The 18,512-nt window shown below is 42.9% G+C and overlaps 3 protein-coding genes across 3 annotated transcripts; 2 read left to right on the forward strand and 1 right to left on the reverse strand.

Moving 5' to 3' along the window:
• The first annotated feature begins 2,420 nt into the window (after positions 1-2,420).
• Positions 2,421-4,502, forward strand: LOC102954128 (cytochrome c oxidase subunit 6A1, mitochondrial). Its single transcript, XM_007093549.3, has 3 exons — positions 2,421-2,798; positions 2,949-3,091; positions 4,225-4,502. The coding sequence occupies exons 1-3, from the start codon at positions 2,696-2,698 to the stop codon at positions 4,306-4,308; spliced, it is 330 nt and encodes a 109-aa protein (XP_007093611.1). The 5' UTR covers positions 2,421-2,695; the 3' UTR covers positions 4,309-4,502.
• A 717-nt stretch (positions 4,503-5,219) lies between these two features.
• Positions 5,220-8,375, reverse strand: TRIAP1 (TP53 regulated inhibitor of apoptosis 1). Its single transcript, XM_007093550.3, has 2 exons — positions 8,170-8,375; positions 5,220-6,972 (listed from the first exon to the last, which is right to left on the reverse strand). The coding sequence occupies exons 1-2, from the start codon at positions 8,314-8,316 to the stop codon at positions 6,889-6,891; spliced, it is 231 nt and encodes a 76-aa protein (XP_007093612.1). The 5' UTR covers positions 8,317-8,375; the 3' UTR covers positions 5,220-6,888.
• On the forward strand, positions 8,358-17,859 carry GATC (glutamyl-tRNA amidotransferase subunit C). Its single transcript, XM_007093551.3, has 4 exons — positions 8,358-8,493; positions 8,588-8,760; positions 14,876-14,979; positions 16,935-17,859. Exons 1-4 carry the CDS (start codon positions 8,413-8,415, stop codon positions 16,985-16,987), a joined length of 411 nt encoding a protein of 136 aa, XP_007093613.1. The 5' UTR covers positions 8,358-8,412; the 3' UTR covers positions 16,988-17,859.
• Positions 17,860-18,512: the final 653 nt, after the last annotated feature.

Genomic DNA, 18,512 nt, shown 5'->3' on the forward strand with positions numbered 1-18,512 from the left:
AGAGCTGGTAGGATTTGCTGATGAATTGGATATAAAGTGTGTGTGTGTGTGTGTGTGTGTGTGTGTGTGTGTGAGAGAGAGAGAGAGAGAGAGAGAGAGAGAGAGAGAGAGAGAGAAGAGTTAAAGATGAGGGGCACCTGGGTGGCTTAGTCGAGTATCCGACTTTGGCTCAGGTCACAATCTCACGGTTCATGAGTTTGAACCTTGCATCTGGCTCTCTGCTGTCAGTGCAGAGCCTGCTTTGGATCCTCTGTCCCCCCCTCTGGCTGCCCCTCCCCCATTCATGCTTGTGTGTGTGCTCTCTCTCCCTCCAAAAATAAACATTAAAAAAAAGTGACTCCAAAGTGTTCACTAAGTGAGGCGAGGAAGACAACTTGCGTAAAGTGTTTATCAATCATGATATGGGCACAAAATAAATGTCCCAAAAATATTAGCTATTCTTTGTATTGATGATTTGCATTTCCTGGACTGTCTAAACTGTCACCTGAGGCTTTTGAAATGTTGAGCTTACCTGGCAATAAGATCATAAGCATCATGCCTAACTCTGTGCTGTGAGCCAAGCCCATGATGGAATCTTTACGTAGCAGTACCACCGTGCAAAGTGTATGAAAGCCCTATGAGAAAATGAATACTTGTTGAATTTTTAATGTATTTCAGACATTTTTCATTTAATCCTTTCTCCATCACCAGAATGTAAGTTACATGAGAGATCTTATACCTGGTTTGTACTGCTACACATGCCTGGCACATAGTAGTTCCTTAGTTAATATTTATTAGATGAAATCTCATTGTTATAGTTGGAAGTTGAGTAACTTCCCGAGGTGGAGCTGGGTTCTGATAAATATTTATTGGATAAAGGGTTGAATACATGGGTATTACATTACCATTTTAGAAAAGAGGAAACAGCTAGTGGCAGGCCAAAGATTTCCTGACCCTTGAGCATGGACGCTTTCCATGGCCACACTTTGGGGCCTCATATACTCTTTGGCTGTGTTTGAGGATACCTAGGAATTTGATGATCCTGACATTACCATATGGTGTACCATAATTTGTAAAAACCCTGGATTGCTCAAAGATCTAATGGTAGATCAGACTGTGATGCTGTAGTAACACAATTCTAAATTTTTGTCTTCATGAAACTGCATAGACTTACAGCATTCATTTTTTAAAAAATCTTTATTTTTGAGAGAGAGAGAGTATGTGTGAGCAGGGGAGGAACAGAGAGAGAAGGAGACACAGAATTCGAAGCAGGCTCCAGGCTCTGAGCTGTCAGCACAGAGCCTGATGTGGGGCTCGAACCCATGAACCATGAGATCATGACCTGAGCCAAAGTCAGACACTTAACTGAGCCACCCAGGCACCCCTCATTTTATCTCATTTGCCCAAGGTCACATGGCTGTAAGGGATGGAAACAAAATGTGAATTCAGTCTTCCCACACCAGAGCCCCTGTTTGTTCCCCCTCTTCAGGGGTTTTTAACCTGGGGCACAAGTTCTGTTAGGGGGGTCTCCAGATGTACTTTATGCTACCTTCTTCCCCCAACACCGTGTGCTTACCAGCAGGTGCATTTTTTGGGAGAAAGGGTTCATAGCTTTCTTTACATTCTCCAAGGGGCCTATGATCCAAAGGTTTACTTTCACTTTGTCTTAGTATCTTTTTCTGTTTTTTGTTTTGTTGTTGTTGTTTTTAAACCCCAAATTTATTCTCTCACAGTTCTGGAGGCTAGAAGTCCAAAATCAAGGTGTTAGCAGGGCCATGATCCCTTTGAACTGCCTCTATAGGGAAGAATCCATTCCATGTCTCTTCTAGCTTCTGGTGGTTGCCAGCTTCTCTTTTTTTGTGGCCACATGACTCCAATCTCTGCCTCAGTCTTCACACTGCCTTCTCCTCTATTATTGTTATTTTAACTTTTATTTTTAAAACTGCTTTTAGATGAGAAGGAAGAAAAAGGAAGGAAGAAGTGGGGGAAGGGGGTTGTAGAGACAAAACAGATGCCAATTTTTGTTTCCAGAGTTTCAAGGGAGAGAAGGCTAACATGACTAAAGAAGCCAAAATTAAGGATGTTGAGGCAGGATCAGAATCCAATCTTCTGGCACCAATTCCAGGGCTCCTTCTGGTTCCCGTTACTACTCATTCATTCATTCATTCATTCACTCGTTCATTCAACAAATTTGTATTGAGCACCTGCTACGTTCCAGGTACCATGCCAGGCTCTGGGAATGCTGCTGTGGCAAACTCTGGCATCACAGAGTTCATATTCTAGTAGGGAAGACAGATAAAGTAATAATGATGACGACTATTATGTCAAGTGCGATTAAAAATGACGTCACAGGACGGGGAGGAATGGGAACGGCATTTGAGATGGGATGTTCTGAGCTCAGAACTTCCAGTTGCTGTCTACGGACTCCAACGTAGACAGCGCTCCCGGATGCCACAGCGCGCTTCATAAACCTCTCCCACTTCGCCTCGCTTAGCCTCACCAGGGTGGGGACTGTCGGGAGAGGGGCGTGCACACGGAAGGGTCAGAGCGCATGCTCTCTCAAGATCGGTGGCTCTGAGGATTTTGATAGTACGCAGGCTCCTCCAGTTAAGGCGAGAAGGCTCCGCCCAATAGGTGTTTGCTTTTGAGGTTGTGGTCCCGCCCTCCGGCCCATTTTCTACTTCCGCTTCCGGCTCTGAGGCTGTGCAGGTCGAAAATGGCGGTGGCGGCTGCGTCCCGGTTTTCGCGGCTGCTAGGTCGGTCCGGGGCACAGCTGGGGCGGTCCATGTCGAGTGGCGCCCACGGCGAGGAGGGCTCAGGTACTGGAGTTGCGGTCGGCGTGGGGGGCCTCAGCCCCACTCGAGCGAGGCGGGGCTGGACTGTGACCTTGGCCTGGGGCCTTGGGGGAGGGGGGTGAGAACGGGGGCGGGCGCCACACCAGGCCTGAGCGGTCGTACCCCCTTCTGCAGCTCGCATGTGGAAGGCCCTCACCTACTTCGTAGCTCTTCCTGGCGTGGGAGTGAGCATGCTGAACGTCTTCCTGAAGTCGCATCACGGAGAGCACGAGAGACCCGAGTTCGTCGCCTACCCCCATCTCCGCATCAGGTCCAAGGTACGCTCTTGTAGGCTCTTCGAGTGTCGGTTCTCCTTTTATTATAAATGCCTAGTGCAGGTTCTTCATTCTCTAAAATCCTGTGTGCCTGGCGTGTACAACAATTTCTCATTTAATGCTCACAAATAAATTTGTATTTTCTCTGGTTTTATATAAGGGTAACTGAGACTCGGGGGGGCCACATCTGTTTTTCTTCAAGGTCATACAAAAGTGCCCTTAAGTTTTCCTTTTTTTTTTTTTTTTCTGATTCATCCCACCTCTGTTTTCTATACTGTTCTGAAACTGTGGGTTGTATAAGACTTGGAGGTTTGGGAATCTCCCTTACGGAGGCAAAGTCAGGAGGTGATTCACCTTTGTAGGACCTGGGCATTTGGCAGGGTACTAGTTGCATAATGAAGAGACTAACAGCTTCTCTTATTCTTATTTCTGCTAGTTATCTTCTCAACTGTTTTGTCCTTTGCTATTGATGTAGATGTCATCATTTGTTTTCCATTGTTTGTTGTAAATATTCTTAACAAAGGACCCTTCTGGCACTTTAATAACTGTTACATCACTTAGCCCAGGTAGGGCTGGCTTTATAGAAACTTAAGCTAGAGTCTTACATTCAGAATTTTTGAGTCTGAGCCCCACTCCCACCCGTGTACAGTAGAAGCCATATAGCAGGATTTCTCAACCTCAGTACTGTTGACATTTGGGGCTGGTTAGTTCTTGTTGGGGCAAGGGGCTATCCTATGAGACTTAGGATGTTTAACAGCATCCTTGACCTCTACCCACGAGATGCCCTACCCCAGATGTCTCCAGATATTGCCCAATGTCCCTGGAGGGGCAAAATCATCCAGGGTTGGAAACCATGCTTTTCAAAGGGAGCATGCAGAATAATTGAGGAAGGTAGGTTGCAGTTTCCAGTCCAGGGATTTGTTTTATATCTGGAATGAAGCCCAGAAGTCTGCATTTAAATAAGCATCTCCTCCCCCATACTCCTCTTCCATTCTGATACGGGTGATGTGATTCGTAAAGACAGCACTGATAGACTAGTTGCCAGGTATTGTCTGTCACATACCCTGTATCTTAAGCAGTTCATGGCAGTCTCAACTCTTCTCTGGAATTGCCTAATTGACATCTTCACTCCACAGCCCTTTCCCTGGGGAGATGGTAATCATACTCTATTCCATAACTCTCACGTGAATCCACTTCCGACCGGCTATGAAGATGAATAAAGAGAACCTGGACCATAACCCATTGGGGACCACGGCACTGGTTTGGACCATGACTCTGCACACGGACCAGAAAAGTATATGGGACCTTAAGCTCACCTTCCTTACTTGTATCAAATGATGACCAGTATACTGATCTTCCATCCCTTTGCTATGGCAGGAGATGGCTTAAATAAATAACTTAGATTGGTCCATGAGCTGGAGTTGCATTCTTTGGTGGTGTTTTTCCCTCGGAAATCAGCATTAATGTTATTTCTGTTTCTGCCGTGAAGGTTTATGGCCACCATTTATAGGCCTGTAGAAAGTGTTTACATCAGTCGTGTCCTTGGTTTCTTATGCCTGGGGTGGGTAGAGCAAAGGGACCATGAATGGAGCTGATTTAAGAATTGAGATTGGGTCCTGACAGATTTTGGGTGGCAAAGATACTGAGTGGCCAGTAGAATACCTGCAATTAATATCTGAGAGCAGGATCTTTGATTCTCTAGAGAAAGTGCTTCCTGTGTCCTAGCCTTCTCTTGTCCCATTCCACCAGCATTTGTTGAAGAATACTCCCAATAGATAATTTTCTCCAAAGGTGTCAAGTTCTCATCTTGGGGTCATCTCTCAGCACCCTGAAGGCTGAAATGGTCAAACTTTTGGAGAAATGAAGGCAGTATGACACATTTCTGCATATGCCATTGGCTTTATTTGTTTCTGGAATTAAAACCTTCCTATGGCACTAAGAATTAAGGAGAAACAATAGTAATAGTAACAAAGTCACCCTTAAAGAGCCATTCATTCTTCCTCAAAATTTAAAATTTTTGAAGTAGCTGAGATAGTTGGAGTCACTTTATGGGGAGGATGAAGTCAAAAAAGAATGAAGAACAATCAGAGAAAAATATTCCCTCAGTAGCAATTACAGTGGAAGAACATGGTTGGCTTGGAGCTGGTTTTATTCTTGAGGCTCAATCAGGTAGTAAAGAGCAAGAGGCTACCAGGTTTTGGTATTGCATAGTACACATAGTAAACTAGTACTGCAGAGGTGAGGCAAATGGAAACACAAGGCATGAAAGCCACTTACAGTAAGGAAAAAAAGGATCCCTGCTGTCTTTACCATTTTGTGATCTAACTGCAGCCTGTGCTTGTGCTTCCAAGTCACTATGGAACTGTTGTACTTGTGGCCAGTCTGAGGTCAGAACAGATGTACTTAACTTTGGCTTGCTGCCTGGCATCCCTCAACTGGGTTTCAATGATCTCTTCTAATCCTTGTATAATGGACTGTAACCAGTCAAAAATATAAATGTAGAATGTCTTGAAATGACATTAAGGACTGGCCATGTTAAATATGAAGTAGTCATTGGTAAATTGGAGAGGATAATAGAATTTTTGCCTTCTGTAAACTGTTTCATACTATATTGGGTATATATGTGTGAACCAAATTACTCAATATATGCAGTTTTGGTGATTACCTGACATTCCAAAGTGTGTAAGTGCTCACCTGATCCTGGCATTTTTTGTGTGCAGTTATAGAAGCATATTATTTGTGTAGCTTACTGTGGGAATAAACTTCAGAAATCACTGAGATTTCTAATTGTTATAGCACACTATTTCACTTACATAAATCTTCACTTTTCACCTTTAAGTTATAAAACAAAACTCTCCCTTAGTGTCTATATGGGATATGTGGGGTTACAGTGTAATAGCTGTTCCCTAAAGTGCACTGAGTTCTCCAGGGGCAAATAATGAAACTAGATGTTACAATTTATTCCATCTTCATGATTACAGACATTCCAGGGCAGGGTGGATACATGAGGCAAATAAAGCAAACTCTTTAACCTTTTAACCAGATGCAGCATTTTGGCAGTTTTAAGATAATACGGGTTGGCTTAATTGACTTGGGTTGAAAACTGGCAACAGCAGATCTTTGCAATTTAGGTTGTTCCTCCATAGTTACTCCATGAATCTTAATTCCTAAACTACACTGTGAGCTCTGAAATGGTTTTTACTGCAATATTCTTCAAGCTTTCACATCTTAATCTGAAATCTGACACCTCTTCTTAAGGCAGGGAACTCTGTTAAAGCTGTTTTCCTGTTGGCTAACCCAGTCCACCAGCAATCTTAACAGTTCTATAGAAATAAAGCCATGCTCCCAAGCATTGATTAAAACTTGTGCTGGGATCCCTTTTCCAGAGCATTACCTCCCTGAGAGAAGAGATCCTAACCAATCGCTTCCATGAATAATCCCAGTACAATGTACCTCATGTCCTTCAGAGCAAAACTTAAGAGGTTAGGCAACCCTGATCATCCTGACAAGTCTATCAGTGTTCACATACAAAGGATACTTAAAGCTTATCCCAGATCATAATCCTAAGAAATCATTCAGTTTTAGCACATGGAGTTCCTGCAAGATGCCAGAGTAAGAAATCCTCTCAAAGCAAAGAGTGATGGTTCATCCTCTTATACAATTGAGAGGAAATTAAGGAGGAAAGGAAACTCCCTCCTAAACTCATCAAATCGATGGCTATTTTAACAGCCTTAACTGACGAAATCCAGTGTCCTCTATTTCCTGATTCGAGGAGTCCATTTTCAAGGAGACTGTCAAGGTCAAGAAGAGCTTTCAGGCTTTTCTTTGCCATGGCCCATGAATTCCAGTCCTTCAATGGGGATCTCCTTCTCCTTTATTGCTTTCTGATGGAAGGAAAAACACATGAAACAGATCTATATGAAGCTTGAGGGCCAAACTTTGTAAATACGATGGCACAAAACTAATAAATCAGATTGGACAAAAAAACAAAAACCATGATTCAAGACCTGTACTTTTTATTTTATTTTATTTTTTTTAATTTTTTTTTCAACGTTTTTAATTTATTTTTGGGACAGAGAGAGACAGAGCATGAACGGGGGAGGGGCAGAGAGAGAGGGAGACACAGAATCGGAAACAGGCTCCAGGCTCCGAGCCATCAGCCCAGAGCCTGACGCGGGGCTCCAACTCACGGACCGCGAGATCGTGACCTGGCTGAAGTCGGACGCTTAACCGACTGCGCCACCCAGGCGCCCCAAGACCTGTACTTTTTAAAACCTGAGTACCATTACGAAGAAATTAAATGTAAGACCAGAGACAGATTGGAAAGGTGGTGTGAGGAATCGTCAAAATTCAAACGTGGAATTTAAACAGTTATCTCCACTCTACTGTGATGGCCACAAACTCAAATCTGCGTTCCAGGACTTATTGGCTATGTGACCTTAAGGAAGCCTCACTTTCCCATCTGTAAACAGGACAAAGATAGCAACTTGGAATTACCCTGTGGACGTTTTAAATTAACTGGGAGTGCTGTGCCCAGTGCTGTGCTTACAATCTAATTCATTGAACTGGAATGAACATTTCCTAGCTGGCTGGCAGTTCAGAAATCAAACAGGCCAATGAAGGAATTAGAACAACAAAATCAGTCCAGAGACTGACGTCTAACAGGCCAGAGATACTTAACACGGCGCTTCCCCCTCCAAAGTAATAGTGGAATAGTGCACTACCGCAAAAATCAGGGAAACGATTCTGGTGAACTTGCACTGATCGCTTCCTGTTTGGCGGCGTAAGTGTTTCATGTATAAAATAAGAACTATGCCCACTTTGCAAGTTTAGGATGAGGACCAAATGAACCAAAGGGTGCTACTGTGCTCCGTAAGATGTAAAGCACTGCAAAAATATTTAACTTTGTCATTCAGAGAGATACCAGGCAGCCTGGTAGTGATGATGGGAAGACAGCTCCTGCCACTGCCCTCACTGCGGCTTTTCTTCACCCTCCCAATTCCAACTCCCGCAAGATACTACGCGTGTGGCCCGGGACACCGCAGAGAGGACGAGAGGGCCCTGGCCAACTGAGCGCTCACCTGAACACACTGCTGGTAGCGCTTGAAGAGGTCGGTGCACGGGTCCCCGGAGCCGTCCCCCTTGAGGAACTTCTCGGCAAACCAGCGATTAAAGCACTGGTCGTACTCGCGCTTCATGTCAGTGCAGGCCTCCCCTACGCTGTTCATGGCGGCGGCAGCAGTGGCGGCGCGCTCTGATGTCGTCACTATTAAGCGCGTCGCTCGACTTTACGTGTGGACGCATTACGGCGGCCGAGGAGAGAAATGTGGGCGCGGGCGGTGTTGCTGGGCCATCGGTCCTGGATGGGCCGGCACCGGGGCTTCACCTCCAAGACGGATCCTCAGGTAAAGGCCGGGGGTGTCTAGGCGGGTGGTGAAGCAGGTCGGGACACGGAGCAGGTCCCACCCATGACCCCCATTCTCCGCCTCATCCGCCCAGGGTAGTGGCCGTGTCACGGCTGAGGTGATCGAGCACCTGGAGCGTCTAGCGCTTGTGGACTTCGGCAGCCAAGAGGCCGTGGCACGACTGGAGAAAGCCATCGCCTTTGCCGACCGGCTCCGCGCCGTGGACACGGACGGGGTGGAGCCCATGGAATCAGTATTGGAGGACAGGTAAACACTCGAGGCCGCGTACCCCGAAGCCTTCCTTGTCTGTTGCGCCTTCGCAGCCATTTGAGGTGGCGATTAGTGTGTCCTTTCACGGAAGGGAAAAAGGCCTTAAGCGAGGTGCAAGAACTTTCCCACGGTCACCCCGCGGGGTAAGTGGTTTCATTCCTTCCCTTGTTCGTTATGGATCCTATCACTCTCGTTTAAAATCCTCCAGGCCTCCCAGTGTAACAAGAACAGTGTTCGAATTGATAACCACCTTCAAGGCCCTACTTGGACATACTGCTCTACTCCAGCTATATTACCTTTCTTACTATTCCTCCAACATTACCAATTCGTTCCTTGTGTAGGATCTTTGCGTTTGCTGTTATCTTTTTCTTGGATAGCCTGTCTCCTTGGCATCTCTCCTCTGTAAGTCCTCTCCTTCTCCAAATGTCCTCTCCCTTTCCAATCACTGACTTCCTTGTTGGATTTTCTTCTCTTTCTTGATTATTTTTGTTGATCTGTCCCTTGTTAATAGAATGTGAGCTCATATTTGACTTGCTTACTTATTGGATCCCTGTCTCAAAATATGTCCTGTACATATTTTCTGGCCTAGTGATCCCTATGGACATATCTGTAAAAGTGCATCCAGTGTTCAGGGTGTCCAGATCTGTTTATAATACAAAACAACAACAACAAAAGCCAAGAAGAGGCCCCTGGCTGGCTCAATCGGTAGAGTATATGACTCTTGATCTCTGGGGTCATCAGTTCCAGCCCTATGCTGGGGGTAGAGTTTACTTAAAATAGATAAATGAATTTTTAAAAAATGTGAGGAGTTCTTGGGTAGCTCAGTTGTTTGGGCATCCGACTTCATCTCAGGTCATGATCTTGTAGTTCAGGAGTTCAAGCCCCACATTGGGTTCTCTGCTGTCAGCACAGAGCCCACTTCAGATCCTCTGTCTCCCTTTCTCTCTGCCCCTCCCCCCCCTCAAAAATAAACATTTTTTTAAAAAGTGTAAGTTTTTTTTTAAGTTCAAGAAACAAAAAGACAGTCTCTAAGTGTACTTCATGGCTAAATACATCATCATACAATGGAATATTTGACAAATAGTGAAACAGCTATATATACTGACATGGAAAGGTCCCAAGATAGATTTAATAAAAAAAGGCAAAATTCAGAACATTGTGTTTGGGATTATCAATACTTTAATGTGTAATCTATTTGGTATGTTCTGGTATATGCATTAAGTCATGTTTTGTTCCCTCAAAGAGCATGCAAGAAACTTAACAATGATTAGTTTTAAAGAAGGTGGAAATGCAGAGGGAAGTTTTAACTTTTCATTTTATACTGAGGGCCAGGACGTTTACAAATGCATAAAGAAATGGGATAATAACACAAATAGTGAGGTAGTATAGTGTAATGCAATACAGGGGCAAGTCTTTGACAAAGTAGTTTTTATTATATAAAAGGGTGCAGCCTCTCTCCACTTCTACCAGTTGTTACCAAATCTCAATATGTTTTAAAGATTTAAAAATACATTTAAAAGAAACTGCTCTTTTTTGAAAAGCAGACTTGTTTTGCTGTTTGGGACTACAGTTTCTTGGGAAGGGTGGGTATGTAGCTCATTAAAAGCAGGGAAGTCTACAGTTCTGCCCTCCCCACCCCCCTTTTTTAAGTTTATTTATTTTAAGGGAGAGAGAGAGAATCCCAAGGAGGCTCCGCACTGTCAACACAGAGCCCAACAAAAGGCTTGAACTCATGAGCCATGAGATCATGACCTGAGCCAAAACCACGAGTCGGACCCTTAACTGACTGAGCCACCCAGGTGTCCCTGTCTTACCCTTTTCTTGATGTGATTAAAAAAAATACATTCCTAGTATAGGTGAGAGCAAAAAATGATTAGCTGCCATGAGTGCCAATAGAGAGAGACAGACCTTTTTGTAACCATAACCTCTGTGTAAAGTGCTTGCTAGGCTCCTGTTTTCTCCTCCCACCTTTGTTTCTTTCACATCCTTTCTCTTATTTTGTCATCTGATGATCAGGTCTACAGAAGTCAAACAATTTGCCCAAAATTACATAACACTTCAAAATAGAAATCTGATGTCATTCTCTTACCCAAGATTTCAGGCTCTCCAGTGTTCTTTAGGATAAAGACAAAGCTTCACCAGAGCCTACAATGCATCATTTAACCTAGCCCCTGCCTACCTCCAGACAGGGCTGTCACCTTCAGTTCCTTGAGCTCTCCATTCTTTTTCCTTCTTGGAATTCTGGGCCCTTGCCTTTATCCTTACCTCATCCCTCCTATGACTTTCTTTTGCTTAACTTCATTTCCTTTCTTCTTCAGATTTCAACTGCCTCTTCCTCAGGGAGATTTTTCATTTTTCTCTATCAAGTCAGGTTCCCTTTCAGCACCTCTCATGGTATTCAGTACAGCTATAATTTTACATGTGTTTATACATCCGTTTGAGTAATATTTATTTACTTACTTTAATCTCTACACCCAACATAGGATTTGAACTCATGACACTGAGATCAAGAGTCACGTGCTCTACCAACTGGTCCAGTCAGACACCCGTATTTGTAATATTTCATTCTCTGCCCCTCTCCTATTGCTTATCCATGTTCCAGGGAGCTTATCTATTATTGCTCATCATAGTCTCAGTGTCTAGCACCAAGCACTCAGTAAATATTTGTTGAATGTTCTTTATTAGTATCTTTAGGAAAGGAGCAAATAGAAGAACAAAGAGGAGTCAGAATTTCCCCAATCATCTAAAGGGGAGCTATAGAGAAGTGCAACTATTACTCAGGGAAGAATTGTGAAAAGGGGATTTGGATCTGGTAGGTGGAATAGTGACCTGGTATTCAGTGGTCTGCAGTCTTGCCATAACCTTGGAAACCAGTTTGGGTTTGTGATTCCATTTTACAGATGTAGCACTTGTAAGACTTTCATGTTTTTGAACATACTGCCTCGCTGATGTTTGAAATGGAACCCAGTTAAGGCAAGTATTAAACCATTTTAGGCCACAGTAGGTGTAAAAGCACTGAGGCTATTAGGAATCTCTTGGCACATTAATACCTTACCCGATCATTCGGATTGAGCTAAAAAGCATTAGCACACTTACATGCCAGGTGCCAAGATTTTTTATGTGTTATCTCAGTTGTCACATACAAACCTGGAAGGTAAATACTAGTATATGCTTTATAGATGAAGAAACCAAGGCTCAGAAAGCTTATGTAATATGCCCCAGAGTTTCACAGGTTTAGTAAGAGAATCCAGGACTTGGAACTCAGAGCCTCAGCTCTCAAATACTGTTCTAGATATGCCGTCTAGGGGAGCCTGGGTGGCTCAGTCAGTTAAGCAGCCGACTTCAGCTCAGGTCATGATCTTTCAGTCTGTGAGTTCGAGCCCCACGTCGGACTCTGGTGCTGACAGCTCAGAGCCTGGAGCCTGTTTCAGATTCTGTGTCTCCCTCTCTCTGACCCTCCCCCATTCATGCTCGGTCTCTGTCTCAAAAATAAATAAACGTTAAAAAAAAATTAAAAAAAAAAATAGATATGCCATCTAAAGTCAGCCTCTAGAACCTTAAATCTCTCTTATCTCAAGAGGGACTCAGATGATGACAGCTCTGACTGCAGCCAAATACTTCAGTACTTAGGCTGTCCCTCAGAGTCTTATTCGAACGGAAAATTCTTAGCCAAATTGATTAACTCTCATTCCAGTCTGCATCAAATTAGAAATTGATTAGGCAGGAAGGAAAAGGCTTATTATAGATGGAAATAGAGTGATGCCCAGAAAAATGACTTGTGGCAGCCCAACACCAGCAGCAGAACTCTTATCTGGTCAGTCCAAGGGCCGATAGAGGTACTTCTTCCTTAGTGCTGCCATAGTGCTTTCCATTAAACTGTTTTTTATTAGCATCTTCGTTACTGGTTAATGTGCCATGTCTATAAACTTTAGAGGGCAAGGATTTCTAGTTCACAGAAGCCTTTCTCAACCAGGATTTTTCATCTGAACCAGAACGCATAAAGATTCAAGTGGCCTTTTTTCAGTGCTTCCAAGGAGTACATAATTCATACTAGCCCAGAGACATAGTTGATTTATTATCACATTGGGTGCCCTATAGCATTTGGGCTTAATCCTCTTGTCAAACCCTGAGAAATGCGGTCAGGTAGACATTTAGTCAATCAGTAATTTAGAGGCACCTAAAAATTTAATTGGGTCCCATTTGGATTTTGTGTGTGATTCTGAGATCAAGAAAAGTTAGGTAACTTGCCAAGTGAACTACTGAGGTGCCACCCTCACAGAGACCCTGGTTTCAGTAGTCTAGGATTATGGAAATAGGAAGGTGTGGATTTCTTCTGGAAACAACTCCATCATAATCAGTATTTAGGTAAAAATGTGTATTTAAAGGAGTGAATTTTTTCTGGAAACATCACTTACATAGGAAACTGGATTACCAAATGAGTGAATAAATCCACTGCTATTACATCTACTGTGGGGAAGCAGTAGCTTTTCACCACCTGTTGGTGGTACCAGAGGCTTACTTCATCAGACTCTTCAAGTGCCCTGGGACAATTCAGTCTTCAGTCTGTAGGGACTAGGCAGGCAATGCATGATTACAGCAGGTTAAGTGCATAGGTGTACTGAGTAGTGGGGACTGAGGTGTGCCTGTGTGCACGAACTCTTTCTGAAAGGAGCAGGTGCTATTCGGCACCCACCTCTTACCATGGTGAAAATGCAGGCCCAGCATTATCAGATCTTCTTTAATATTTAATCTTCCCAGCAATTCTATGAAGTATTCCACAAATAAGGAAACAGGTACATGGAGAGGGTTAAGTAACTTGCCCATGTGCCATGTGTGGCACTAAGATTTGAATTCAGCTGACTCAGGAGCCCTGAGTCATTTTGTTCTACCACCCAACAGAAATATAAACTCCAGAGGGTCCAGTGGTTACCTTTACAGATAATTTTTATTTTGTTCTCCAAGTTTTCTTAAGCCCCTGTATGGTTTGAAAAAAAAAATCAAGTGCAACCTTCATTTTTCTGGCAAGAGAGTGAAGGTCTGGAAAGATCATTCTTATTCAAGGCCACACAGTTAAGATAGTGCCAGATCCTGGAACAGACTCCAGCTCTGTCCCATCCATACCATGTTTATTGTGTCTAGCCCTAGGGTAAGTGCCACAAAAGAAACAGAACTAGGCCTTTCCTAGAAGAACCTTATCATGACAACTCGGCCCTCTGCAGCCTTTGCCTGGATGTTCATGTAATGTCCTTGCCCTTTTGTCCTGTTAGGCTTAGCCCTCAGTCTATGTCTGGCTCTAAGTGGAACGAGTTTGCCTGCTCCCCTATCAGTGATTGAGCAGAGAGACTGCTTATTTTTCAGCTCAAGTATCTAGAAGCAGACTCAGACTATATTTTGCCATGCACTTGTAAACCTTCAAACGGCAGTGAAGCCCCAGTTTGGTTTCACTAGCTTGCCATTTGGATACTTTAATGAAGCCATGAGGCCCAGAGAACAGTGGGAGATTCTTGAGCTATGTAAGGGCAGATACTTTCATATTCATAAAGGTGGCTACAGTGAAAAAACAACTCATCTTATGGGTACAAGGGGTACAGAACTGTGCTCAGACTCCATCCTGTCACTTAGGAGCTAATATCCTTAAACCACTAATAACCACTCTTGAGCAAGTTTCTTCACCTGCCTGGAAGCCCATTTCCCATCCCAACAATCCAGTGGTTTCTTGCCCATCCTTTAGCAGTGACATCACCTATTCTGAATGTCTGTTCCTCACCCAGGCTAGATTAGGTGCCCCTTTCTATTCCCTTGGCAAGCCTTGCTTACCTGTTAGATTTAACACATTTTATTGTAATTGCCTTACCTGTCTTCACCAAAAGCAACTTACCCATGGTTGAACATATCAGTCCTGAGGAATAATTATCACTTACCTCACTGAGTAGTTGAGAGAATCTATCAACTGCAGATTGTTATTTGGTCTACTGTTGACAAGTCCTCTATCTTTGAACAGTAACCACAACTCAAGAATATGCTGCTCCATTTTTTCCATTCTTGACCCTCTCCACCCATGCTCTAGAAGCCTATTCTCTGAGAAGGTAACCTTGAGCTTCTGGTTTTGTAGATGTCTGTACTTGAGATCTGACAATGTGGTAGAAGGCAACTGTGTTGAAGAACTACTACAAAATGCCCATCGAGTTGTGGAGGAGTATTTTGTGGCTCCCCCAGGTACGTTTTGCCCCAAGTGGTTTAACTGTCCCTCAGTGAACTAAGAACATAGTGGTAGCTGTGAGGCCCAAATTTTGCTACATGAAAGTATTTTGAGAAGTATAAAGTAGGAACTAGGTGAAGGTGGTCAAAAGGTACAAACTTCACTGTAGAACAGAATGACTATAGTTTACAGTACTGTACTCTGTATTTGAAAGTTGCTAGAGAGTAGATCTTAAAAGTTCTCACCACAAGAAAAAAATCAGAACTATGTGAGATATTAACTAATCTTGTGGTAATCATTCTGCAGTATATACAGATATTAAATCATTGTGTTGTACACCTTAAACTTACACAGTGTTATGTCAATTATTTCTCAATAAAACTGGAACTAATGAAAAAAACCCGTATTTATTAATAGTGAAAAAAAAAAAAGCATAAATCAAATACAGGTGGTGGCATTAAGGTGGCAGTAGAGTCCAGGGGTCATGTTTCCTTCTAGGGACCAGTCTGTAATAGGAATGAACAAAACAGCCCTGTGGCGGGGAGAGGTGTATACAGTGGCACATCTGGAGCTCAAGCTCTGCCTAAAAGGGCATTCACTGCTCCTCATTCAGTGCCAGGCAGTAATGTGAGCCCATATTCGCAGAGAACCCAGACATCTGGCATTTTCGTTGGGGCACCGGGGGTTATTTCCCAAATTTTAAGTACGGGAGCTAATTCAAAGATTTAAAAAACAAACAAACAAACAAACAAAAAAAAAAACCACATAAAACATACCTGCAAGCCAGATGCATCCTGGGAGCCATCAGTTTGCAACCCTGGTGTTGAGATTTGCATCTTTAAAATTTGCTGTGACTATTATAAATGAAAACTTAAAAATAACTCTGGGCCAATAATAAAATCCAGAATCCTGGGTGGGTTGAACTTTTTTAGCTCCTCTACAGATGGGTGGGTCTTCAGAATGCAGAACTGCTGCACCCATCTGGACATGTGGGAATGTGAGCTTGAGCACTCAGGTAGATGGTTTTCCAAATGCCAGCTTCAGTCAGGAGATCACCTCAGAGGAGAACCATTCTAAGTAGTCTCAGAGACAAACATCAGTCCCCCAGTGCAAGGATTACCTCTTTGATCAAGACTAGTCAGTCGAGACCAGTCAGTTAAAGGAAAGCGCTGCTTGAAGCCAGTATGGGAAAGAAAGCTTAAAAACTTGTGGGCTTGGGCTTGGAGTGCCTGGCTGGCTCAGTTAGTAGAGCATGTGGTTTTGTTTTTGTTTTTTGTTTTTTTTTGAGAGGGAGAGTATCTTAAGCAGGCTCCACGCCCAGTGTGGAGCCCAACATAGGGCCTGATCTCATGACCATGAGATCATGACCTGAGCCAAAATTAAGAGTTGGACACTCAACTGACTGAGCCACTCAGGCACCCTGAGCACATGTGACTCTTGATCTCAGGGTCTTGAGTTCAAACCTCTCATCCAGCGCGGAGCCTACTTAAAAATAATAAAAATTAAAAAAAAAAAAAAGGTGTGGGCTCAACTCTTAATCAGGCCCCTGGTTCACTAAACTACCTCAGATTAACTGTGAAGAGAAAAAAGATTTTATAATTTATCTCAGAGCCTGATAGTTGTCACTATTTTAACAGACATAGCCATTGATCACATATGTTATTTCTCAAATAGAACTTTGTGTCAGACTTTGCTTTTTGGGAAAGTGAATTTACAATTATTAATGTCCTTCCTTCCACTCCTGTGTGCATATTAACTGGCTAACCTGTCTCTGCTCCTTATTGAAAAGTGTGCATTTATTAGGATTCACTTGTAACTTATTCTTTCAGACACTCAGAAATAACAGGGTAGTAGCTACCCTTATTTGCATTGCTTACTTTTCGTGACAAACCAAGTGATAAGTTAGCTCAGTTGAGTCAGTTGGGAAACAGGCTCAGCTATAACATCCTTTTTTGTTATTGTTTTCAAACAGGTAATATCTCTTTGCCAAAGCAGGATGAACAACAGCCCTTTTCACACAACTGACTAGCTATTCGTGGAGGCCCAAAGATAGTATTTTGTTACCACGAACACAAATATTTCCACTTTCTTCGGTTACCTGAAAAAAACTGATGTTTAAGTGATTTTTAGTAACTAACTCTCTGAAGACAACATTGGGAGTTACCTAGCCAAAACAAGGCAATGAGTTCCTGCTTCTACTGGAAGTAAAAGGTACTGTCACTTTCTGAGGAAATGAATCAAATATTTATTCACACAGTGTTCAGTATAGGTTATTCTCCTTTATCTCCTCCCAAAACGGTGGTCTACCAAGCTGTACGTAAATCGGTTTTTCTATTTACGTAACTATTAGACAGTGTATCTGATCGCTATATGACAACCTGTGTTGTACTTTTCAGTTGCTGTTTCTGTCATCTAAGAAACTTTGTATCTTTACCAAACAAACTCAGATTTGTTCCTGGGTACCCCCTTTATTCAGAGCAGAAGGCTAACTTTCTCCTAATGTCTGAAGAGTGTTCAAAGTAGACTCTACAGCTTGGGAGCTCCTAACCTACAATCATCCACCATCCCACAAAGTCATTACACTCAAAATGGATACTAGCCATAGCTATAGTTTTTCTGAAAAGAACTTACAATAAAAATAGCCCTGGAATAGCTAACAGTACTATATCGAACACTAAAAATTTGCTAAGAGGGTAGATACTATATTAAATGTTCTTACCACAAATAAATCTTAAAGAAGTAGGGAGGAGACTTGGGGAGGTGATGGATATGGTTATAGCTTTGACAGGGTGATCGGTATACACTTAACCCCAAACTCATTGATTCGTATACATTAAATAAGTACAGCCTTTTACATATCAATCATACTTCAATAAAGTGGCTTTTTAACAAAAAGACCCAGGTCTGGAACAAAGTAGCCTCCCTGTCTCCACCACGATTACTGAATCGAGTAGAATCCAAGATACTGGAGTTTTTTGATTTTGTGTTTTAAGAAGGCTCAGATACCAAAGTTAAGTAAAACAGATTGAGGGGTAAAAGTGATAGAAGCAAAAATTAAAGAGATTTTTTCCCCCCTCCAAACCGCCAGAGTTGGTTTTAAGAATTTTCCAGTGATCTTTATGCTGCTTCCAACTTTAAAAGGTCTGTTTTATTCTTCTCATTCCTTTGCCCTATCTTAAATGCTCCTTTTTTCTTTAAAGTGGCTTCATTTAGGGGCACCTAAGTGGCTCAGTTGGCTAAGCATCCGATTCTTGGTTTCGGCTCAGGTCGTGATCTCACAGCTTTGTGGTTCAAGCCCCGCATCGGGCTCTGCACTGGCAGCACAGAGCCTGCTTGGGATTCTCTCTCCCTCTTCCACTCACGCTGTGTGCCTCTCTCTCAAAATAAATAAACTTAAAAAAAATTTTTTTTAAATAATAAAGCACCTTCATTTATAAACTTGGCCTTCAATTATAAGCCTGAACCAACTCTTGGGATTGAAATTTTCAAAACCACCATCATAGCAACTATCTTTGTCCCCAAATAAAGTTATCCACTCCTGCTCCTTACC

This window comes from Panthera tigris, chromosome D3 (assembly GCF_018350195.1).
Source record: "Panthera tigris isolate Pti1 chromosome D3, P.tigris_Pti1_mat1.1, whole genome shotgun sequence".
NCBI lineage: Eukaryota > Metazoa > Chordata > Mammalia > Carnivora > Felidae > Panthera > Panthera tigris.